At 48.5% G+C, this 22,862-nt stretch overlaps 9 protein-coding genes across 9 annotated transcripts; 2 read left to right on the plus strand and 7 right to left on the minus strand.

The window, feature by feature from the left end:
• Positions 1 to 1,254: 1,254 nt before the first annotated feature.
• On the plus strand, positions 1,255 to 1,674 carry DEU56DRAFT_726414 (AAA domain-containing protein; the record flags this gene model as incomplete). Its single annotated transcript, XM_041347924.1, has 2 exons — positions 1,255 to 1,387; positions 1,442 to 1,674. 2 exons carry the CDS (start codon positions 1,255 to 1,257, stop codon positions 1,672 to 1,674), a joined length of 366 nt encoding a protein of 121 aa, XP_041214154.1.
• Positions 1,675 to 1,850: 176 nt separating this feature from the next.
• DEU56DRAFT_772657 (acyltransferase ChoActase/COT/CPT) lies at positions 1,851 to 5,071 on the minus strand. Its single transcript, XM_041351533.1, has 6 exons — positions 4,734 to 5,071; positions 4,110 to 4,684; positions 3,411 to 3,996; positions 3,037 to 3,266; positions 2,580 to 2,922; positions 1,851 to 2,365 (listed from the first exon to the last, which is right to left on the minus strand). The coding sequence occupies exons 1-6, from the start codon at positions 5,035 to 5,037 to the stop codon at positions 2,163 to 2,165; spliced, it is 2,241 nt and encodes a 746-aa protein (XP_041214155.1). The 5' UTR covers positions 5,038 to 5,071; the 3' UTR covers positions 1,851 to 2,162.
• Positions 5,072 to 5,126: 55 nt separating this feature from the next.
• On the plus strand, positions 5,127 to 5,736 carry DEU56DRAFT_878737 (uncharacterized protein; the record flags this gene model as incomplete). The annotated part of the gene is made up of 2 exons (XM_041356054.1): positions 5,127 to 5,213; positions 5,266 to 5,736. The coding sequence occupies exons 1-2, from the start codon at positions 5,139 to 5,141 to the stop codon at positions 5,734 to 5,736; spliced, it is 546 nt and encodes a 181-aa protein (XP_041214156.1). The 5' UTR covers positions 5,127 to 5,138.
• Positions 5,737 to 7,274: 1,538 nt separating this feature from the next.
• On the minus strand, positions 7,275 to 8,368 carry DEU56DRAFT_726242 (uncharacterized protein; the record flags this gene model as incomplete). The annotated part of the gene is made up of 5 exons (XM_041347916.1): positions 7,275 to 7,786; positions 7,841 to 7,915; positions 7,968 to 8,059; positions 8,110 to 8,150; positions 8,207 to 8,368. 5 exons carry the CDS (start codon positions 8,366 to 8,368, stop codon positions 7,275 to 7,277), a joined length of 882 nt encoding a protein of 293 aa, XP_041214157.1.
• A 1,649-nt stretch (positions 8,369 to 10,017) lies between these two features.
• On the minus strand, positions 10,018 to 11,505 carry DEU56DRAFT_436109 (uncharacterized protein). The gene is made up of 5 exons (XM_041346218.1): positions 11,136 to 11,505; positions 11,039 to 11,079; positions 10,898 to 10,989; positions 10,773 to 10,847; positions 10,018 to 10,712 (listed from the first exon to the last, which is right to left on the minus strand). The coding sequence occupies exons 1-5, from the start codon at positions 11,331 to 11,333 to the stop codon at positions 10,201 to 10,203; spliced, it is 918 nt and encodes a 305-aa protein (XP_041214158.1). The 5' UTR covers positions 11,334 to 11,505; the 3' UTR covers positions 10,018 to 10,200.
• Positions 11,506 to 13,005: 1,500 nt separating this feature from the next.
• DEU56DRAFT_751711 (uncharacterized protein) lies at positions 13,006 to 14,136 on the minus strand (the record flags this gene model as incomplete). The annotated part of the gene is made up of 4 exons (XM_041349582.1): positions 13,006 to 13,517; positions 13,576 to 13,650; positions 13,701 to 13,802; positions 13,935 to 14,136. The coding sequence occupies 4 exons, from the start codon at positions 14,134 to 14,136 to the stop codon at positions 13,006 to 13,008; spliced, it is 891 nt and encodes a 296-aa protein (XP_041214159.1).
• Positions 14,137 to 16,177: 2,041 nt separating this feature from the next.
• Positions 16,178 to 16,785, minus strand: DEU56DRAFT_952119 (uncharacterized protein; the record flags this gene model as incomplete). Its single annotated transcript, XM_041359159.1, has 3 exons — positions 16,178 to 16,328; positions 16,385 to 16,645; positions 16,751 to 16,785. 3 exons carry the CDS (start codon positions 16,783 to 16,785, stop codon positions 16,178 to 16,180), a joined length of 447 nt encoding a protein of 148 aa, XP_041214160.1.
• A 2,307-nt stretch (positions 16,786 to 19,092) lies between these two features.
• DEU56DRAFT_726530 (uncharacterized protein) lies at positions 19,093 to 19,773 on the minus strand (the record flags this gene model as incomplete). Its single annotated transcript, XM_041347930.1, has 1 exon — positions 19,093 to 19,773. The coding sequence occupies one exon, from the start codon at positions 19,771 to 19,773 to the stop codon at positions 19,093 to 19,095; it is 681 nt and encodes a 226-aa protein (XP_041214161.1).
• Positions 19,774 to 21,034: 1,261 nt separating this feature from the next.
• DEU56DRAFT_725956 (uncharacterized protein) lies at positions 21,035 to 21,376 on the minus strand (the record flags this gene model as incomplete). The annotated part of the gene is made up of 1 exon (XM_041347895.1): positions 21,035 to 21,376. One exon carries the CDS (start codon positions 21,374 to 21,376, stop codon positions 21,035 to 21,037), a length of 342 nt encoding a protein of 113 aa, XP_041214162.1.
• Positions 21,377 to 22,862: the final 1,486 nt, after the last annotated feature.

A 22,862-nucleotide genomic window follows, 5' to 3' on the forward strand; every position in this document is an offset into this window, starting at 1 on the left:
GATCGTCGGCCGTGATGACCTTACGCAGGCTGAGACCCAGCGTGCTCACAAGGTTCTACAGATCCTTCAAGGCCTCATCAATCTCGAGCACAACAACCCATGGGTGCAGCTTATTTTCTTTTCCTCGCCCAGGGATAATTTTGAATGGCCCTCCGCCTGGACGGAGGAGGCGAAAGACGCGGTTCCGGTCAAATATCACGCCGACCGTGTCAGTCGCCCCCTCAATCCATCCCAGACGAAAGCTGTGAAGCAAATGCTCCAGCAGTCGAATGATGGGCGTCTTACTGTCATCCAGGGACCTCCTGGGACCGGTAAGACCACTGTCATCGCCTCATTTGTTCAGACTGCCGTTGCCGGCGGACTCTCTGGCATCTGGCTTGTTGCCCAGTCTAACGTTGCCGTCAAGAACATTGCCGAGAAACTCGCCGACTTTGGTCTGACCAAATGGAAGCTTCTCGTCTCCAAGGAGTTTTTCGAATACTGGCGAGTTCTTTTACTCTCGGACTTTCAAAGGTGGGTAGACTAACATACTCTAGGCATGAGCACCTATATGCCAGCATTCGGGCCAATATTATTATATCCGAGGACTTCTCTACCCCAGGTTTGCTTTTCAAGCAGCTCCAGAACTGTCCCGTCATTCTCTGTACCCTGTCTATGCTCTCATCTTTCGCTCTTCGAAAGAATGGAGGTTTTAATGCCGCGCCCCTCAGGACCCTTGTCATCGATGAAGCATCGCAGATCGAGATTGGTGGCTACATTCCGTTATTTACATCTCACAGCTCCATCAGGAAGGTTTGTTTCATTGGTGATGACAAACAATGTAAGTCTTTCTTCCGGATCTCATTGCATGTTCTGACATATTCAGTGCCACCATATGGTCAGGATGACATCCAGGACCTGAAGAGCATCTTCGAAGTCAAGCATCTCAAGGATCATGCAATATTCCTCAACACCCAATGTAAGGCCTTTCCCTCATGTCCCGCTACCCTGATCTTTAAAATTTTATTGTAGACAGGATGCCCCCTCAAATTGGAGGGTTCATATCCGAAGCTGTGTATGATGGCCTACTCGAGTCAAATCCGCTACACCCGGTCACGAACGAGAGGATGGCTTGTCATTTTATCAACATTCCCAGCCAGGAACAACTTCACGGTACTAGCTGGAAGGTAGGTCACTTCAATTCAGTCACTCGCAGTTGATCAATCTCGTGCACAGAACCTTGGAGAGTGCCAAACCATCCTCCACATCGCTGCCATGTTGCAAGCGAATAATAAGCAGTTTCGTATCATCACCCCTTACGACGCTCAGCGGAGTTTAATCGAGGAGGCTTTAAAGTCCAAAGAGCTCGATTGGGAGGATAAGTGTTTCAATGTCGACTCTTTTCAAGGTTCGTTCTTGCAACATATATCTGACCATCACATTGATAGTTCGTCCACGACAGGTAACGAAGAGGACTACATAGTAATCTCCCTCGTACGGTCCACGTCGCTTGGATTCCTCACTGATCTGCGCCGGACCAACGTCATGCTTACTCGATGCAAGAAAGGCATGATCATCTGCACCAGCCAGAAGTTTATGAAGCGGGCAGGGCATAAGTCGCTTGTCGGCAACCTATTAGAGTATTACGAGCACGAGTGGGTGGAGAAGGATGACTTGGAGAGGATTGCGATGTAGGCGGGCTTCCAAGGGTGCCATTCGAAAGGTTATTAACGGATTTGAACTGCTCTCATTGCTTTCGCGGGGAAGGTTAGTTGTACGATACTTTATGATTGGTTTGTACGACAGCTCGCGCGGTCGTTTGTACGATACCCCTGGGTGAAGGGGTGGTTTTTCTTGGAATGCGATTTATGAATTTGATTGCATCTGAGTGGTGATATGCGATAAGTAGGTATAGTGTAGTCTTGCGCGAACAAAAGTAGGAAGATCTAGTGGAGTTTGCGATAACTAACACAAGTGAGGCAGGTATTGCGCGGCGAGGACGGTTGTTGATGACCGTTTCATGAATGGTGTAGGATTCTTAAGCGTTCAACGTTCAACAAGCATCTATTGAACCGGCATGTGATCCAATCGCTTGGGATCTGCAGTCAAAATCAATTGATCTCCATCAGTGACGAGTCCTCAAGTTCACGAGGGCACAGACCTCGATTCACGCCACCAGGCGCTTATAACCGCGCCTGCACCCGCGTTTCTACACCATCCACTGATTTCTTCTTTCCGTCTTTCAACTCGAGCTCTCCAGCCTCGCAGATCGCCTGCATATCCCGGAGCGCATCCGCAATATACTGCTTGAACTTGTTCGTGGAGGTGAGCGTGGATGAGAATTTGGACTCGATGCAGAATTTGATGCGATGGGGTGCTATGAGGTCTGTGAGAGGACATAGTGTAAGCTTGGTTTAGTGGAGAGGGAGAGCGTGAACGGAATTAAACTCAAAAATGAACCACCTTCGGTCGACTTGGTCAGTCGATAGTGATGCGGCGGTAATGACAAACACAGACGGGAAGCCATGTGCAGACGAAGAACCTCCCACTGAGGTTCGACGATTCCGCAAAACGATTCTAAAGCGAGGGATCAAACTCACAATTAATCCCATAACCATCCTCCCAACCAGCTCCAAAGCCAGTTCCCCGGAAATGGTACCCAGCGCTTAGGCCACTGGTGCTCAGTTTCCACTCCTGAGAACGAGAGAAAAGAGGGTCGGTGAAGAGAGGATGCGTGCGTTTTTGTGAGGGGTCGGTAGGGCTCGAACTCGAAGGAGAGTCCAAGGAAGATAAAGTAGACGTGGACGCATCCACAGGGAGTTCTTCTAGCATCAGCTTCAGGCCTAATAAGTGTCTATCGATTCCCCGACCCGTAGCAGCTTCCCTCGTGCGCCTCGCGTGCGTCTGGATGGCGTGTTGGAGGAGAGGAAGAAGTGCGCGGGGCTGATAACATTAGTAGATGAAATGCAATGTAATGTATAACGTGGGGTGAATCCGCAAGAAAGGCAGAAGAAAATCATGAGTTTCCGTTGCTGTAAGGGTATGGAATGAATTTACCTCCACATCATATTGGTCCCCTTCTGCCACACAACCAGCTCCACGTCCCCATTCCTTAGCAGCTTGTACAAAATCCAACCCCTCCACACTCGCGCTCCTCACGCACTCTGTCCGGCCAGCATTAAACATTCGCGTTAGGGCTGTCTCGTAGGTCGCTGTGAGGACCCCGCGGGAGCGATACCAGGCGAGTTGGAGTGCAAGTTGGGTGTAGGCGTCTGGTGGGAGGCGGGCTGAATAGCGAGATTATTAGTGACCTCTGCGACAGAAGGGGGGTTAAGTGGATCTTGAGCTTCGCGGATGCGAGATCCCGCCATTCACCACCTTAGAAGACCAGAGGCAAAACGCCAGAAAACGACAGGCAGTCGCAAACTCACCAACTTTACCGATCCAATCCGATCCATATTCCCCGAATTCCAAAATCCCTACCTCCGAGTTATCAATCGAGGCCTGAGCTCGCCCTTCCGCTTCTCTTATCTGAGCTTCGATCCGCTCGTCGGCCACCCAATCCAAACGGGACCATCCTTTTTCACCATCGTTCACATGAGCCTCCTCTAAAGTAAGTGGGCGCGGAACAGGCTCTGAGAATGCTGAAGGGTCAATACCAGCGACGACACCATAATCAAAGACGATGCTGGGCACTAATGCATCAACAGGTGCGTGTTCACCCATTGCGCCAGCACGCGTATTGCGCTCCAGTGACAAGGTCAGGCTTTTGTCGAACCATCTGTTGCGAGCTCGAGGAGGGGAGCGGGTGTTGTGGAGGTGTGCTTGGACTTCTGCATCGGAGTCTAATGCCGGGACGCTTGTGTGAGAGGATCGGGAAGAACTTGGGGAGGTAGGGGTTGGGTAATGAGACGGCATGGCAGTGTAGTGATCGAGAGAAAGAGCCATGATAGACTCGTTGATTGCGCGGAAGGTCGAGGCGTTTGCGGGCGAAAGGGAGAGCAAGTGTTGATAGTTCTGTGGGAAGGATGTTGGTTAATGACTCGCTAGAAAGAAACCAAGAGTCGAAAGCTTTTGACAGTAAGATGACAAAATACGGCTGCGCCAAAAAATAAGCAGAGCATACTGACCTCTGCCCAACGGTCTCTGTCATCCGAGGTCAAGACACCAACTGGCACTGCGCTTTCCCCGGCCTCTATTCTCTTGACCACGTCCAGTACTACCGCACGTATTCGGTCCTCAATGATCTGTACGGGCAACGGTGTCCGATCGTCCTCACAGACCCGTACGGTATACACAAAATCATGCAACATGAGCATGACATCCTGGGCGTGCTCCGATGCCGGATTCCTGCTCGCAAGAGCGTCCGCTCCAGCTTCTGGCAACCGACAGGTATTGAACATCTTCTCCGTGTTAGTGAGGAGCCAGACACCGGTACGGGTCGTATCGGGGTCTGGATGCTGGTTGACCATGCGTGCGCGCCAGTCGAGGACGCGGTGCAATATGCACGCAGCTCGGCGGACCTGCCAGGGCTCTATACCTGATGCAGTATCGCCGCGCAAAATAGACTCGGGTACGGAGGGATCATTAATGAATGTAAGCCACCAGTTGGAATTAATGAGGAGCGGGGCACGCCATGAGAGGTAGGCAAAGTTCGTCCAAATATTATCATCTAGCCAGTTATGTGGCGAGCGAGCGTCCAATTCTGTGGGAATGATCGGGTCAAATGTTTTTGGATCAATGGAAGGACATACCATGGAGTTTATGCTGGCAAAGGCGGCCGACGCCTTTCTCGAAGTCATCTACCCACTGAACGCGTTTTGCGTAGCTGACTTCAAAGAGAGAGCGACCACGTGCCTCGTCTTCGCGCAAAAAAGGCTGAATAGACTGCAAGTAGCGGTCCAACGTCTTGCGAAGGTCTGGCACAGGCAAACGCGGCAACTTTGCCATTGTGCTCAACCCAGTGTACCTCGATGAGAGGACGAACGGGGAACTCTGAGGTAGCCTCGGAGAGTATCGGGGACGTATACGGCCGCCTAAAGTTGGCCTTGAGATCATGCCACTGGTCGCGGTGAGCAAAAGGACACACGTGACCTAAATCATAGAATGGTGTGACAACTTGAAGCGCGACGTAACGCGCCTTTGTACTTAGAGCTTCGATGACTGAACCAGCTGCACCTGCAAACATCGTGAAATGGGTCAACGAACAATATCCACGTCCAGCTTTAGATCCAGTAAAATTTATATAATTAATGGTTTGTATTCATTATATTTATTCATCCGCAGGTTTGGCTTCGTGACTGTTGCTCATGGATCGCGTCCTCCTACTCCCTTTCTCCAACTGACTTTCCACAGTTCAGTTCCCATGTAACTTCTCAGTTTTTTCAGTCCAGCCTCGCAGACTCCACCCTCCAGAACACTGGCCTCCCACAAAACATCCGTACCATCAGAAGAGCTCGCCTTACAGGCCCTCCATGTCTCGTAGAGATTCGTGCCATCAGCGATATTGCCAATAGCGCATTTAGCTTGATGAACGTGAGGCAAAATCGCATGGATCGAGCCGACTTGGCTGGCCTTGTCAGGGAGGACGTAGAGGATGTAGAAGAGGACGAGGGCCCAGTCCCAAAGTATCCGAGAGGCATGCTGCGTCTGGAGCTCAGCGATGGTCTTACAACTGTCAAGGCTGTGGAATATAAATCTATACCACAACTTGAACTCGGCGTCACTCCGTTGGGGTACAAGGTACGTGTTGGTTAGTCGATATGTGTCATTTTGAATAGAGTCCGGCGGTCAGATCCTTTTGAAAGACGTACAGATTCGCAGAGGCATTCTCTTCCTTGAACCCGAGACGATTGAGCTGAAAGGACATCAAACAGAGGACCATGAGGCAATGCAAGATGAAATATTTCTGCGCAGCCTGAGACGGAGGCTTGGGTGAGTTACATTCATCTAAATAATCATCAAACTAATACCCCTTAGAAAACCAGACCCAGAACCAAATCCACAACCAGCTGGTGAAGCCGAGGCTCCGCAGCAGGCGCCCTCGCCTCCGAGAATTCCATCTCCTCCTGTTGCTATCAGACGGCCTGCTGGTATTCCACTTGCCAATGCCGCACCTACAGCAGTTCGATCGAAGCCCTTATCCACCGCAGCGCCGAAACCAAACTTAGCACCGCAAGCTTCGAGCTCCATCCCCGCTTCCACCTCGTCTACCCTTGTCTCATCCTCTAAACCAACCTCTTCACTCAAACCTCCCTCTGCTCGAAATATTTCTGCAACGACCACCTCGCCATACTTTTCTACGTCTTCTACACTGCCATCTTCAGTCCCTTCTACATCAACCTCGGGCAGGTCTAATCCACAAGATAACCCGTCTGCCCCCTTGGCACGGGCTCGGATCCTCTTCCCCGCGCCACGGGATGCCACGTGGAGCTTGGATGACGAGGAATTCGAGGCTTTTGTAACTGAGTCCGGATCAGCTCCTATCTCACCTCCAAAGTCCATCTCAAAACTGCCCTCAAAGCGAAATGCTCCATCTACAAAAGCAGCTGCGTCACCACCCCGTCCCCCATCACCACCTTCAGATTATGATTTGATGGACCTAGACATGGATGACGAGCTCCTTGCACAAGCGGAGAAAATGGAGGCAGAAGCATTAGCAGCTATTTCTAAGCTATCGGGCGCAAAAGGTTCAGGTTCTGATACGCGGGATATGGGTCAAATGAATGCTTCGCGGTCGACAGGTCCACGCTATCAAGGTATTCAAGGAATTACCAGTACTCTGCAGATGACGTCTGGCTCATCTCGACCGCCCACGGTCCCAACCGCTGTCACAAGGACATCACGTCCTCGAGTCGGTCCTGCATCAGCCCAACGCCAGCCCGCAATCTCTACTCAGCGTAGGGCCCAGGACCCTGCTTCCACTCGACGTCAACATGTTCCGTACACCTTGCGGGAAGATGTTATCAACGTAGAATCGGATGATGACATGTATGTGGACGACTCGGACGATGGAAAAGAGAATGTTCCAATAAGGAGGCGGGCGGTGGTCGATGAGGATATAATTGAGATTTCTGATTGAAATTTTCATACGAAACGGTGCAAATTCTAAGTTGGATGCATGTGCCATCCCTTGGTCAATTATATCATATGCGCAGTGTCACTCGATTTCAAATGTCAGGACTCGGGAGAGCTTTAGGACATCCGATCTCGGCTTCTTATACAATCAGGTTAGGTAGCAGACGAGGGCCTACAGCGTCTACCGCACTTTATATTCGTCCCGTTGTTATACTTATCTACAGTCTCGTCACCGACCAACTCATTATCAAGTATTCCCTATCGTAAATCGGAATTTTCACCAGCTCCGTTTCTACCCTAACAGTGCCCTTCTCGAACACCTCTCCATCCCACAAAGATGTCCATGTCTGGGGAGAATGACAAAACAACCGATGCACGGAGCCCCCTATATTGGCAGTTACAACGCCTTTTTCGAGAGCTCCGGTCTGACCACCGCAAATAACGGAGCCTGGTTGCGCAGATAAAAGTCCTGCGAGAGCCCTGGCAAGGTGCAATTGGTTCTCCTCGTTGAAGAGGTGGAAGAACGCAGCAGCATTTATCGCGCTAATGCGGCCATGAAGCGTGTTGAGGGATTTGAGCGAGGACAGATCAATGTCTGGCACTGGAGAGATGTCGTCTGACGGCGCCACAATGGAGAGAAATTCTGGATCGAATACATCTCCGGGAAGGAGACATCCGGGGTAGGAAGCTGGTGTCGTTTTGAAAAGTTCGTGGCTTAGCTCGAGGAAATCTGCACATATGCGCACATTGTTAACAAGAATGATTCACAAACGAAATGAATTACGGTTGTTGATATCCGACGCAATGATGTTTTTCGCAGGAAAACCGTCCGCCGCAGCCTTTCTGGCGTCAACGCCGACTAAAAAAGAGTCAAGATTATCCAAGAGAGTAGAAAGACTGATTGGACGCACAGCAACAACCAATGTCAAGTAACACAGCATTGTTGCGCTCGCGACCAAGCTTGAGGATGTGTTCATACCCAGGCAAACTTGACATGTTTAACCTCAGGAACGTTCAATTCCTGTTCGATGCGCATATTTACTGTTAACGTACCGCAGGAAGGTAAATGCATGAATACAAGGATATGGCGCAATCTGTCATCGGCAGAGGGTCATGAAAATTATTACGAAGTCCTCTGTGAATAACTCACCTTGTGTGCTTTCGCCTGAACTTCCAGGATATGCTTTCTCAAATCTTCATCATTATCGATACCGACTTGGCTCTTGAAGAATGCAGCTTGTTCGGGAGACAGGCTGTAGAGGCTGGTGTCTACTGTTGGGATTGACGAGGTATGAACTGTTATGTCACCCATCAACGTTGAAGAGTCCTCGTGCATAGAAACGCCCTCCATCTTCACGGGATGCAATCTGTCCTAAGGCAACATTCTACATCCTTACGGCCGTTATTATATTTTCTCCTGGCGAGGCTATGTGGGGCTATGTGATCGAGCAGATGTGACTTACAGCATCATTGACCAGTCGGACTTGAACTGAAAAGATGTGCCGGTGCAGGATTAATAGATAAGCCACGCTAGGCAATATTGTGATACGCCGCTGCTGCGGGCGGCAGAAGGGGAGTCCGATGTCAGTCAAGTACTGCCCGTGATGGTAATCATGCGCCAGAACCTTCACGGTGGGGGTTGCCCTGGTTAAAACATGTAAGCATTGTACTAGTGCTATTTCCGGGCTTGCTCACGTGGTTGATCCACGAGGATAGTACTGTTGGTCGTCTGGTTCAAGACTTCAAGACACCAGTGGTGCCTCTGCTACAGTCCTCGACCATCGCAGCACCTGCTGAAGACATTAATATTGCCACAGTACCTCACTGAAAGCAGAGGTGATACTATTTTGCAGCTTTGTTCGTCAAGTGGATCCACTATGCGCAACGAATCAATCCTTTTGGATACACGCCTGCGGTACTGGAAGCATTCACACCGTGATTTGTCTTAGACTCTATGAGTTGCGATTGCAAGCTTGGTACCCGAACGCACGCGTCTTGGATGCAGGTACGGAGACCCAGATCCTTGGACGATGACCTGCATCTGATTTGTTCAGAACTCCATTCAAGGATTTAGGTTTCTTCATTATTATTGATTAACGGTCGCGAATCAATGGGTTCCACGAGCCTGAGATGCTACGGACAGGTACCATGTCGAATCATAAATCATGAAGGCGCTTGTGACTGAAAATATATATACAAACGCACCGTCCGAGAGAGCATCTTGAGTAACGGACGGGAAATGCACTCGGTAAGAAGTTTTCGATCGTCGAACAACATCACGTCCTCGAACTGTTCCCGCACCAGCAGCTCCGAAACTTCTAGCTTCACTCCTCAGCGTATGGTTCCAGGCCCGGCTTCCAGTCGACGTCAATAAACTCCATTTACTCTGCTTGAAATCTGAGGTGCCGTTGACGTCAAATCAAACAATGACATGTACGTGAACCACAGGAATGAGAACGATCCACTTTCAGCGCAGTGGTTAGGGAGCATGTGGATGTCCGATGGGCGCAAGCGAGAAAGGTCTGCAGACCAACGCTGCCGATGCTTACGCAATCGGTTACGGGGCATTCTAAACTTTGAAGTGTATCTTCTCGGATATCATGGTCTGAAAGCCCAGCCGGGGCCAGGCCTACAGCCTGTCCTGCATCTGACGCGTCTAGCACTGGTAAGTCATAACATTTGTGTTCTCAATTGGGTTTTCAGAGATTTTTTTCACAAGAACAGATGCGGTCGAGACGATGGCTCTTGGTGTTATTATTTGTGGTCTCGAATGTCGTGAATCCCTCCAACGAAGAACAGTATGTTGGCAGGTCGCAGGCAGTCTATGTTTGGCACCTGGCAGATTAATCAGACTGCAGCTGGTTTCGAGTATCGTTGATATTACCAAGGTCCCCAAACTGGAGCCGGATCAGTGGATGATAGGGTTAATTTCATCTTCGATGCACGCGAAATATCACTACACGGAAACCGAAGGTGGTGGCGGGAGGTTGTGGGTTACATTGAGGGCCGAGCTCCTAAGTTGTGCTGATTCCCCTTGTCCTTGGCAGTTGGACGAACATTACTGAGCTATGACTAGATTATCGACGATCTTCTCTAGCATCGAGTTGTACATGCGCTCCCTCAAATTGACTGGTATGTTTGTATCTACAATCTCATCACTGACCACCTCATCATGAGTAATTGCACCTCTTGTACCGCAACCTCCACCAGCTCCGTTTCCACCTTTACAGTGCCCTTCTCGAACACCTCTCCATCCCACAAAGATGTCCATGTCTGGGGAGAATGTAAAAACTGCCGATACTCGGAGCCCGATATAAGGGTGGTTACAACGCCTTTTTCGAGACTTCCGACATGATTACCGCAGATGACAGAGCCTGGCTGCGCAGATAACAGACCTGCGAGAGCTTTGGCAAGATGCAATTGTTTTTCCTCAGTGAAGAGATGGAAGAATCTAGTAGCATTTATTGCGCTAATGCGGCCATGAAGGGGATTGAGGGATTTCAGCGAGGATAGATCAATGGCTGGCGCTGGAGAGACGTCGTCTGACAGCGCAGCAATGGAGAGAAATTCTGGATCGAAGACATCTCCGGGAAGGTGACATCCGGGGTAGGAAGCTGGTGTCGTTCTGAAGAGTTCGTGGCTTAGCTCGAGAAATTCTGCATACACACACACACATCGTTAACAAGAATGATTCACAGGCGAAACAGATTATTTACCGTTGATGATATCCGACGCAATGGTGTTTTTTGCAGGAAAACCGTCCGCCGCAGCCCTTCTGGCGTTAACACCAACTACAATGGAGTCGAGTTTATCCAAGAAAGCAAACAATCATTTAACATACAACAACATCCAATGTCGAGCAGCACGGCATCGGGGCGCTCGCGACCAAGCTTGAGGATGTGTTCATACTCAGGGTAAGTCGATATCATCACGCTGTTGTCCCCTTGTTATGTGTCGACGCATAACTTTACTGTGCTCGTACCTAAGAAATGCAAATCCATGGATACAAGGATACGGTGCAATCTTTCAGTGAAAGAGGGTTAAACAACTTATGGTGAGATCCTCTGCAAGTGACTCGCCTCGTATGCTTTCGCCTGAATCTCCAGGATATGCTTCTTCAAGTCTTCATCATCATCAATACCGATTTGCGCCTTGAAGAATACATATTCTTCGGGAGACAGTTTGTAAAGGCTGGTGTCCACTTTTGGGATCGATGAGAATGTTACGTCGGCCAACGACATTGTAGAGCTATCCTGCATAGCAGGGCCCTCCATCATGACGGGATACAATTAGTGCTCAGGCTGCGCAGTGTTCGACATCCTTTTAAAGCTGACTGACTTTGAGCGTCTCCCGGCCCATCAAGAGAACGGTTACCACAACTTCGGACAACCACTGGTTCGGACACTTCGCAATACACACACAATTCTGCCTCAATGATTTTTTTGCCTCACTACATATGATTGTACGCTTATCCCCGACTCGTAGATCTGGCTCCGGAGGGCTTTGTTTTGATGATGATCCGGTCAAGAGGAGCGTACGTGTGCGAATATCGGAATCGGAATGTCTCTGTATGAATTTCAAATTTTAGATCTTAGAAGATCTGATCATCATCAAATTTGGCATTCAATTATGTAGTTCTCAGCAAAGTATCACAACTGGTTCGGACACTTTGCAATATCTCACTCAACTCTGCTTCAAATCATATTCTGTTCAACCACATATCATTGTCCACTTATAATACACTAGGGGCCGGCGCTGCCGACTTTTAACCTTGCTCCGGTTGTCAACGCAGCCCAACGGCTTCTCCTGCATCAATTTGTTAATCTCATTGTTTAGATCTCAGTCAAACCGGCTAGTGGTAAAGGTTCATGTCAGCTCGTCCAAATTCCAAGTCTCCTGTGGAGGGACACATTGTCACCCGAAAAAGCTGCGCTGATACAGAAGGTCCCACTCCAAATACCTTCCAGGTTTTACGATCCGTACTTCGTACTACAGACAATCGGCAGCAGCGTCACGGACATTCCCTACGCGTTCCTGAACAAAGCACCGGTATGTCCTTATAGATGTATTGGCTCCTCCCAATATAACATTATGACAGGATCGACGAACGGACAAACCTTCAGCGTGGATGCGCTGAGCGGTCGCGAGGATTCAAAGAGGTCTGACCTCACCTTGAAGAACTAAGCTAATGGACCGTGTGATACTAGCGTCGTCGCGGGCGACGTGTCCTTTGTTTGAGCCTGACTCAAATAAACTCCACTCTCAGTTACTCAGTCACTCAGTGGGCGTGTTCGGTGCAGGCCTGTTGGCAACTGCGCACCTTTCACGTGTTCATTGGGATTTGTAAATCCCTTTTTTCATGCTCCGTCCTCCTATGGTGGAGTAAGGCTTACTTAGCGGGCGACTTCAGGCAAAATTGAGGCTGCCCTCTTTCTAACGTGTACCGTCGCCTCGCTAGGTAAGCTAAAGTTCAGTTGGTTCATGCAGGCCTCTTTCTAACGGTTGCTCGCCTCGCTAGCTAGTTTTGATTCACCCACCACTCCCTCCTGCTTGGTACTAGATAGTGTTCGTTTTGTGTTCGGTTTCCCTCAGATTCTCAGTCGTTTGAGCTACTGGGTTGTATTGCTAGTCATCAATAACAGCCGGACTCCTCAAAGTGTCGAGAAGCCGTTCTTGGCTTATAGATACCTTTGGTGATTGCGCACCTTCCAAATCGTGCGAGGTCCATTAGTCACTTCGAAATGAGACTCACGCACGTCGTCCACTAGCTGCAACGGGGAACGACACTGCTTACTATAATGCATGGGGAAAGACGGCACGATGCAAATTGCGAAATATGTTCCTAGCGGTACAGTGATCGATACTAAGGTTATTACACCATGAAAATTAAATCGCGTGAAAAAAATCCTCATTGCTGTGAAAAGGATTAGATCTGGTCTGATTGGGTATCTACAATCTCATCACCGACCACCTCATCACGAGGAATTGCACTTCTTGTATCGCAACCTCCACCAGCTCCGTTTCCACCTTTACAGTGCCCTTCTCGAACACCTCTCCATCCCACAAAGATGTCCATGTCTGGGGAGAATGAGAAAACAGCCGATGCTCGGAGCCCAATATATGGGCGATTACAACGCCTTTTTCGAGATTTCCGACATGATTGCCGCAAATGACAGAGCCTGGCTGCGCAGATAACAGACCCGCGAGAGCTTTGGCAAGATGCAATTGTTTGTCCTCCGTGAAGAGATGGAAGAATCTAGTAGCATTTATTGCGCTAATGCGGCCATGAAGGGGATTGAGGGATTTCAGCGAGGATAGATCAATGGCTGGCGCTGGGGGTATGTCATTTGACAGCGCAGCAATGGAGAGAAATCCTGGATCGAAGACATCTCCGGGAAGGTGATATCCGGGGTAGGAAGCTGGTGTCGTTTTGAAAAGTTCGTGGCTTAGCTCGAGGAAATCTGCACATATGCGCACATTGTTAACAAGAATGATTCACAGGCGAAACGGATTATTTACCGTTGAGGATATCCGACGCAATGATGTTTTTTGCAGGAAAACCGTCCGCCGCAGCCCTCCTGGCGTCAACACCAACTACAATGGAGTCAAGTTTATCCAAGAAAGTAGATAATCATTTAACATACAACAACAGCCAATGTCGAGCAGCACAGCATCGGGGCGCTCGCGACCAAGCTTGAGGATGTGTTCATACTCAGGGTAAGTCGATATGGTCACGCTGTTGTCCCCTTGTTATGTGTCGACGCATAACTTTACTGTGCTCGTACCTAAGAAATGCAAATCCATGGATACAAGGATACGGTGCAATCTTTCAGTGAAAGAGGGTTAAACAACTTATGGTGAGATCCTCTGCAAGTGACTCGCCTCGTATGCTTTCGCCTGAATCTCCAGGATATGCTTCTTCAAGTCTTCATCATCATCAATACCGGTTTGCGCCTTGAAGAATACAGCTTCTTCGGAAGACAGATTGTAAAGGCTGGTATCTACTTTTGGGATCGACGAGAATGTTACGTCGGCCAACGACATTGTAGAGTTATCGTGCGTAGCAGGGCCCTCCATCATGACGGGATACAATTGGTGCTCAGGTTGCGCAGTGTCCCACATCCTTTTAAAGCTGGCTGACTCTGAGCGTCTCCCGGCATTAAGAGAATGTCCGTTGAGGTAATTCGGCTACCCTCATTCTATCAAGGTCTGACTACGGGAGACTAGAAATTCGCCACTTCTGATATGAAGTGAGGCTGTGCAATCAAGCAGATAATCAATCACTTGCAGTACACGTCTGAAATCCATCAATTCCTATCAGTTCCTGAACTGCGAAGGCGGGTCCTGGCGTGCTGACGACAAATCAAGAGGCGAGGCGTACTCATAAAAGTCACACCAGGCATGCTGCACGTCCGGGCGTCTGAAGCTAAAGCTCAGGATGATGATATCCAGCCAACCACCGAACGCTCCCATGGTGACTAGTGCGTGCCAGAACAAGAGATTAGCTTGTTAGTGGTACACAGAGGCCGCCGTGGCTAAAATCTTTTCAGTACTAGTGCTATCTGCGGAATAGTTGACTCGCTCACCGTGATCCTTGATCGGCGGTAATGTAAGCCGTTATGAGTCATCTGCTTCGGCTCAGTCTTTGCCTCTGCTACACTCGTCCTCAACATCGTGGTATGCACTAAAAGCATTATCATAGTGCCTCCCTAAAAAGCAGAGGACATATATGTGGCCTTTTTCGTGAAGTTAATATGCAGAAGTTTAGTGTGCGCAGCAGATCAACTTGAACGCTTTTGGATACACGCCTGCCAGCATCGGGGTACTGGAGGCATCTATTTATATTGTCGGTGAATCAATTTTTACAGAACCTATGAGTCACAAGAGAGAACGGCAGTAATCTCTGTGCTCGATCACATACGGGTGAACGAGGTTCGACGGCAGGACATTGCGGTTTCTCTATTACCTGGTCCATGAGCCAGGGACCCAGATCCTTGGCCAATTGATGTCTTGCAACTAGCAGTTACTTGGTTCAGAACTTCAGTCGAGGATCTGGGTTTTCTTCTTCACGTTATTATCGAATGGTGTTTATGAACTATAATGAGGGTTCCACGGGACTCTACAGGCGGGTATTGGATGGCGCATCATGAAGGCATTCGTGTTCAAAAAATAATAATATAAAACGCACCTTCCAAAGCTTGGCGTCACTGGAGACTGTGGAACAAATGAGAAATCGGTCTCGAGCTGCAATTGGCGACCTCTGCATCAATAATGTCGAAAAGTTTGGTGTTATGCATGTGAGCCGCGGCGTCCTGGGTTTGGCGATGTTCTTAAAGCGAATATATGATAGCGAAGGTTCGCGCGGACCTTGCTAAGTATCTCGAACGAGTGCTAGTTCCGCCTTGCCACCATCACCAAAAGTCCAAAAACCTGACACTGCCTGATTAGGATTCTGGTCATGTGATTTCGTAGCTCTTAGATGACAAGCGTAGTTCATCAAAAATGATGTTCATATTTATGATGAGGCCGAATCATGCAATGGCTGGAGTGATCAGGCTGACATTCAGTGGTAAAAGCAACATTCAAATGATATTCTATGATACCCCACCGGCAGTGGGGCCAGTACCTGATACAGTACCATGAGCTAGCTAGTGTAAGCTCAGCACTGATTCAGCAGTGACTCAGTGCCAGCAATAGTAGTAGACCGTCATACTAGTGAGACCCTCCAAAATCACTCTGATCTGAGGAGCCCTGTGCCCACTTTCTTCCAGTGGTAGAGAAGTGGTGTAGTACTACTATGTGGCACTTGGGGGAGTGCTGGGGGGTCACGGTGGACTCATTCAAAGTTGGGCATCATGGTCAACCACTGGCAGCCCTCTGTGGCTTCTCTTGTCTATTCGTTTGATCGGTATGCTGCATGGTATGACTCGGAGGCGATGATGTCGGTCCAGCACCCACGTCAAGAAAAAATTGACAAGTTGCGCTCGTTGGTTTACATGAGTTCGTTCCATCTTCTACGTGTGCATGCAATTTTAACTAGTACTAGTACTAGCTAGTCTGTGCATGTGGCGCGTTCCACTTCAATCCTGCCATGGATTTTGACATCACCATTTGTATTACATCATGATATAGTGTGATGGCGCAGTACATTGTTTTGATTCTGGAAAACCAATGAACTTTTCTCGCTACTCTCCTCCCCTGCTTCAAGTTCCCGGGCCTGAACTCGACTGTTGGACAGGTCTGCTGGGTAGTTTGTGTCAAGGATAGTACATCTACAATGAGAAAACAAAAGTATAGACAACCATCACTCAATTATAGGGCACCGTACCCCTCTTGCGCAAGAAATTCATCATCCTCCCCATCAGCCCCAACTTGAACAGGATTCCCCTCATCACCCAGATCTTCAGAAGCACTCCCCTCGCTGTCATTGTCATCCACAACTTCATCCGCAACCTCTCTGAGCTCAATGACTTCTTCATCCTGCGACACTGCAGCACCGTCATTCCTCAAAAATTCATCCCACTCCCGCGTTACTTTGTGGCCAACACCACCACCTCGAAAGCGCATGAACATATCACGATCTACAAAACTAGTACATAGATAGATTAGAATAGCAATACCAATGGATAGTAAACACGTACTGATTCACATAGAAACATGAGAAATCTTTATTGTCATCTTCTGCAGGACGCACAAACGAAGGCCCAAGTCGAGTGTCAGTGCGTCCATGTTGATATCCAGGAATTAAATGTACACCGCGAATGACATGGTCAGGATCTATGAAACCAAAACCTCCAGGGTCATCTTGCTTGAAAAAACCGATGCGGTGGAGTCGCTTTGCTGACCACCCAGCTTTGAAATCAATGTTGCGCCCAAACCAGCGTACAAAAAGCACATGCATGCAGGTTGGTGCCTGCATAGCACCCTGGCCATCATACCAAACGTCAAGGTGGAAAATCTTGATTACACGGGCATACCAATAAGGATGTCGGTTGTCATCGTCCTCGTGTGAGAGCATCATGACGTCAGTGTGTGTTAGGGGGTTGATTGAGTCCTGTTCTCTTCGCAAATCATACATTGTGTAGTTGACACATAGTACACTGTGCTCGTGGAGTTGGTTATTGGCGAAGGTGACCTGATTCCTGTCATCATCAGAGAAACTGTGCTCATCACCAGAGTAATCCAAGCTGCGGAGCCGTGCCAGCAAGTGATCTTTAAGGCCCGGAATGAAGTTCTGTGACGACACATCAATGGATACAAAGTAAGGGTGTAATAGGTGAAATACTCACTGCAATTGCCGCATCATTGTCAAGCTTGCCAAGCCATGCAAATATATCATGTGAGCACTTGGCATATTTTGATATGTGGTAGTGCGCTGAGGGTGATGTACGCTGCTCATGCCCCTCATCCTGTATCAAGGACCCATGGCTCTTTTTACATCGTTCAAGTACCTTTGCGATGAGTCGCTCACGGGCTTCAATGTGGGTCATCGTTGCAACCATTGTCTTCTTATTTTTTGACGTCCTTGGATACCATCGTTTGACATGCCGATGTTCAAGTTCTCCCTAAGGAGAGATATAATTGTAGGTGAGCAATAGCGCTATCAATATCAAAATGAAATGTACCGGCTGTGTAGAATAATTATCTGTTGTGCCCATCCACTTGATTGTGTCAGCATAGTCGCCAAGCGCATGGAATTTGTAAGTTGAGAGGTTAAGGGACTTGCGCTTGGGTCCAGCTGAACTCTTCTGACTCGGAGTTGTAGATGTTCCTTGTTGTTTTGCAGCTAAAGCAACCTCTCGACGTCCTCGTGCGGCATGCTCATGAGGGAGCTCTGTTGTGTGATAGTGATCGCACGTTGTCTTGTAGAATTTGCGAACTGATTGACCAAGGACGGCAGTGGCAGTGTTAAACAGAGCTAGCGTGTCAGTGGTATGCATTCGAAGCTTTGCGTACCCATGCCATGATGCTAAGTCGAAAAGGAGGTCCAGAATGATGGCGTTGTGAGGCTCCGGCAATAAGTTCTCAAATGCTGGAATAGCGCACTGACACAAAAATTTAAATAATATGTGATACAGATCGTATAGCCTAGTGCTTACCTGTAAGAGATCCTCAAAATCACGGGCAGCCAATTTTTTCATGGATGAAGTGTTATAGTGAAAACGGCGAATTGTGCCTCTACCAAAGGTAGGGACCATTCTGTATCTGATTAGGTTGTTAGCATATGAATAATGGACGCAGGGAAACAGATGCAGCATATCAAAAATATGTGACTTACCGCTCATTCAGCCTCTGTACTGCAGTTCCCCCAGCTGCATGCAAGATTTGCATCAGATGCGTGAAAATAGCTTTCCAAGCACCAATTTCAAACTCGTGTAGTTGATCAACCACAAATAGCGCAAACATGTTGATACCGTAGTTGAGTAATCATTGAGAAAATGTGTTCTAATGTTCAAGGTCAGTGCGAGTGTAAAATAGATGGCTGCAGAACAATGCTTACACGAATTGGCACGTATGATTCCTCATTGATAATTGCCTTGACACGACTGCCATCTACTGGAACTCCAAGTTGGAAGATCAATTTGCGAGCATCTTCCACTCGCTGTTGACGTCGCAGGTTATCGGTGCGCTCCCGTGTGACCCGCCGCCTCATGTCTAGCGTCATTCCCATCATGTGAATGTCTGACTTCTTAACAAGACAGCGGGGGCATGGACACTGCCCCAAGAATTTGATGCTGGCTAGCAGTATCCTGAGTAATTCATCAATTTCAGTTGACCAGCGTGTTGGGATTGACTAACTTTTTGGGGTAATCCGCAGAATATGAGAAAAACCGGGGGAATACTCTTCACGTAATCCCATCACCGCAGCAAATTACAATGCCATGCTTGTACACTTCCATGAACTTTCCATCAAGAATTAACTCCCAGATGGTGTGAATCAATTCACGTTTGAGGTGTGTATAGGTGCTGCTCGAGGTTGGTTCACCGAATATATCAATATAGATCTCCTGTAAATCATCCGGAAGCTGCAAATAATTAGTAAAGTGAGTTTATAAAGTAATGTATACATACATTGGGAATGTACGCCAAGTGATGGCATGCGCGAGCAGTAGGCTTTCCTCGTGTGTATTTGGATTGATTGCCGAAGAATAGATAGAAGGGCCAAAGGGATGCGTCACCAAAGCTTGCCAAGTGAGTGGCATCAGACCAGACCATTAGCGAGGCAACAACGTGCTCGAGGTCATCACCAGGATCTCGTGGGATGGCATTCACTTCTTCGTAAGCTTTTATCATTTCAGGAGAGGCGTAGGATTCAGAGAAGACTTCCAGAGTTTGATTATCTGGCGCATTCCAGTACTGGCGGAATGGAGTCATATTGAAGCTAGTGGATACGTCATCCTCAAATGTTTGAGTGATGATATCTGTGAGAGAGCGATGGTAAACACCAGGGATCTCAAGTTGGGGGGTGTCATTCTCTGAGGGAAACTTGGCCCTCTCATTGGATAAGCGAATTTTGACAGTTGACTGCTGCCACTCGTACTCTTCGCAGAAGGGATTTGATTTACGCTCGAGGTAGTCATCAAGTTGTTTGATCTCTCGTGCATGACTGAACCCAACTAAGTCAGCTGAGTTGAAACGAGGGTCGCAAAGAAACTCAGCCAGACGATTGAGTCCAGCTGCCGAACTAGCATTACTGCCAGAATAGTGCCAAGTCATCAGTAGGGCTGACGATGGGTTTGTGAATGCTCCAAACAGATCATCATCGCTGATTTCTGCAGAGACTCCCAGGCGCACTTCACGAAGGGTAGCACATAACCCCTCTAGTGTGGGGGCATCTGTTACACCCTCCAGTGTGTGATCAGCCTCTGGGGCTAGAGTGGGACGAGTTGGGTATATGCTATACAGACCGAATGTATCCGGTTGTGTTTCAAAGGGGGTGAGCAGGGGTGGAGGATCAGGTAGATTAGGGGGCAGTGGTGAGGGTTGGGATGATGGCGCCATAGCACTGTGACCTGAGGCTGTATTCCTGTCGCTCAAAATGCCTGCACGTTGCTGTTGGATGGTTGGAGGCATGTGTGCAAGGTGTGTAGATGTGCCTGGAAGATAGTCGATGAATCGATGCGGCATACGGATAGTGCGTCCAGAACGTTTTGAAGTGACAATAGGAGCTGGAGGCAGAGGGGAATGTGGCTGTGAAATGTTTGGCAGACCTGCAACATCCTCAAACTGGTTGAAATGTAAATGTACTGTAAGTTGCTGCTCAGGCAGTTCAGACAAAACATACCTGGTTAATGTCTATATCACCGTCTCCCTCCATCCCACCATGATCTGTTGCCCACGCTTCATCATCACTCTCTACCTCCTCATCAACCCGAGCCCGTTTTGATTCCTTAGCTGCATTTTCAGATGTGTGCCGTTTTCTGGTGCGATGTAAAATGTCAGAGAGCTTGAGAGCTTGATTAGGCTGCAAGCAGTGGGCAATATGCCCAGAGAGCGATCTCTGCGTGGGGAAGGTCCTTCTACATGCAAGGCAAAGGTGCTCCATCTCGATTGGAGAAGCACAGGAGCAATACAATTGGAGAGGTGGGACAACAACTCAGGGAGAAGAGTCGTGATTCCGACTCGGAGTCAAGCATCTATTTCGGGCCAGATAAAAACAGATGACATCAATAAATGTGTCCTTCAAATGTATTTTATGCTTCTAATTGATCTCACTTTGACCTCGCGAGAGCGCAGGCCGTGAGGATTAGCCAGTAAGAGGGTTCTTCGCACGAGAGCAGCGAAGGACCCATGAAAATTGAGCGCTATAAATATATACAAAGCAATCGACGACAAGGCGAAAAGACTCAAAAAAACGAGACTAAACTGAAGAGTCGGAGAGAATTTGTGCGTGGTGAGTGCTATAAAGTGTTACAATTTGGAGGGAGTGTGATTAAGAAAATGGGATGCGAGATACTAAGGAGTGTGTGAGATGGGATCATAAGTAAAAGAATAAAGAATGACTCAGGGGTATGTAGAGGGTGCTAAGTATAGGCGCTAGCGTGAAAAACACGCAGTCTGTGTGCAATGGTGGCAAGAGGTACTGAGTGCTGGTGGGACATGGGAGAGTGCAGAGCGAGTAGGTGCAGTGGGCGGGACAATTTGGTCGTCCCTGTTCATCGCCACAGTACACATACAGAGCGAAGAATGGTTTCGCATGATAGTCTGGCTTTGATGGAGTACTTTTCAATGGAGGGAACTGCAACACGAGCTTGAAATCGATAGAGTTCTCGGAAGGAGGTTTCCACTTCAGTCTTAGAATTGAAATCAGCGTTGTCATCCAACCATGGCTAACAAAACTCACATATTTGGATCAGTACCTGTCGCATACGGCGTCTCCACGCAAGTATAGATGAGGCCATCGTTGCCATGGTGTAGTGCGGGAATGATTAACAGAGGCGTCTAACGGTATTGCAAATTTTGCTCACTTTTTTGGTGCGAGGGTCTACATCAATAACAAGCTCTCCATCGACGATAGTATCTCTCAATGGTTCCTTCCGCCGTTCGTGATGAGGAAACCAGAGTCGGAACCTCGTAATAATCATTGTGTCTGTCAATCTAGGTGACGTCAAGGGGTGTATGGAGGCAGTCTACTACTCACTCACGCTGTTGCAATTGTTGCAAACGTTCTGATGCAAAACTGATTGGCTAACTGCCAGGAAATCTAAGGATGAAGCAATGTGATGAGCTTCTCGACCCCGTATGTCAGCTTGTGTTAGGCACTATACCTCTCATGATCCAGGCGGCAAAGTTTTGCTACATGACTCTTCAGCCACCGTTCTTGGCCAGAGCGTGGCGGAATGACAACTCCTGGTAATGTTGGGATCTGTGGCATAAACGAGACAGAAATGAGGACAAATTTTGACTAGAAGTACGTTTAACTCTGAACCTTGCTTGAGGCCTAAGTTCAAGTGAGAACTTGAACGTTGAAAGGTCATGTGATGGTTGGCGTTCCCACTCTTTTGTCTTTGAACTTGAACCATAAACTACAATGGTCTGCAACCTGCAACCGTCTTCATCACTTCAAGTCCTTGAGGACGAGCGCTTGAGCTGTAGTGGCTGCCAGATCTGTGTGAGATCTGGTGTGCCCACAGCTCATCGCCCTTCAAGGTGTGTTCCATCATACCCGACTTTCCTTCCTATCTGACTCCATGTACTTCGAGTTCCATCCATCATACGCTGTTTCTAACACTGTGCAATTCCGGCCTCCCCATGCACACCACTTTCAGTAGCGTTCCACAGCCCCTTCAGCTGTATATGCAAAGAGGTATGTCTATTTTTTCCTGGCTTTCTTTTTTAGCCGTCTGCTTCGTTTACCACCATCATTTCTCCCAGCGATGATTCTACCACTCCCGCTTCTAATTATCCACCACAACTTCCTCAAGCACAACAACAACCCTCCTACTATACACCACCTGCCACATCCGCAAACCCCAGCACACCAACCTGCAGACTCGACACTCCAACAGACGAAGCCTACTCCATGAGCCCCGTGCTCGTGGTTGGCCATGTCCCATGGGGTCTCCAGATGATCCTTGCCATCTTGTCGCAGTCTCTCTCTTCCCTCTTCCTACCATGCTCAACCTTGGCCTCCTGCTGTGCATGCTGATCTCCTGTACCTTCCCGGCACTTCCCCATGCACTCTCGCGCTACTTAGCGGTTGTTACCTTGGCCGTTACCCATCACCGCAGGACCTACAGCTCCTCGACTCCGACTTACGGTACCTATCACAGCCCTTGATGACGTGTAGCGGTAATCTTATTCCT

This window comes from Suillus clintonianus, assembly GCF_016758775.1.
Source record: "Suillus clintonianus strain FC179 chromosome Unknown DEU56scaffold_5, whole genome shotgun sequence".
NCBI classification, from domain to species: domain Eukaryota; kingdom Fungi; phylum Basidiomycota; class Agaricomycetes; order Boletales; family Suillaceae; genus Suillus; species Suillus clintonianus.

Bases quoted from the DNA above. Each gene is read 5' to 3' on its own strand.
- DEU56DRAFT_772657 (XM_041351533.1), bottom strand. From the start codon at position 5,037: ATGATCTCAAGGCCAACTTTAGGCGGCCGTATACGTCCCCGATACTCT. The intron at 3,267-3,410 runs GTGAGTTTGCGA...CTCGCTATTCAG, and splicing joins GGATTGGATCGGTAAAGTTG to CCCGCCTCCCACCAGACGCC. The intron at 2,366-2,579 runs GTGAGTTTGATC...GTCCTCTCACAG, and splicing joins GGATGGTTATGGGATTAATT to ACCTCATAGCACCCCATCGC.
- DEU56DRAFT_436109 (XM_041346218.1), bottom strand. From the start codon at position 11,333: ATGATGGAGGGCCCTGCTATGCAGGATAGCTCTACAATGTCGTTGGCC. The intron at 11,080-11,135 runs GCGAGTCACTTG...TTTCACTGAAAG, and splicing joins TTCAGGCGAAAGCATACGAG to ATTGCACCGTATCCTTGTAT. The intron at 10,713-10,772 runs GTAAATAATCTG...GTGTGTATGCAG, and splicing joins TGCGTCGGATATCATCAACG to AATTTCTCGAGCTAAGCCAC.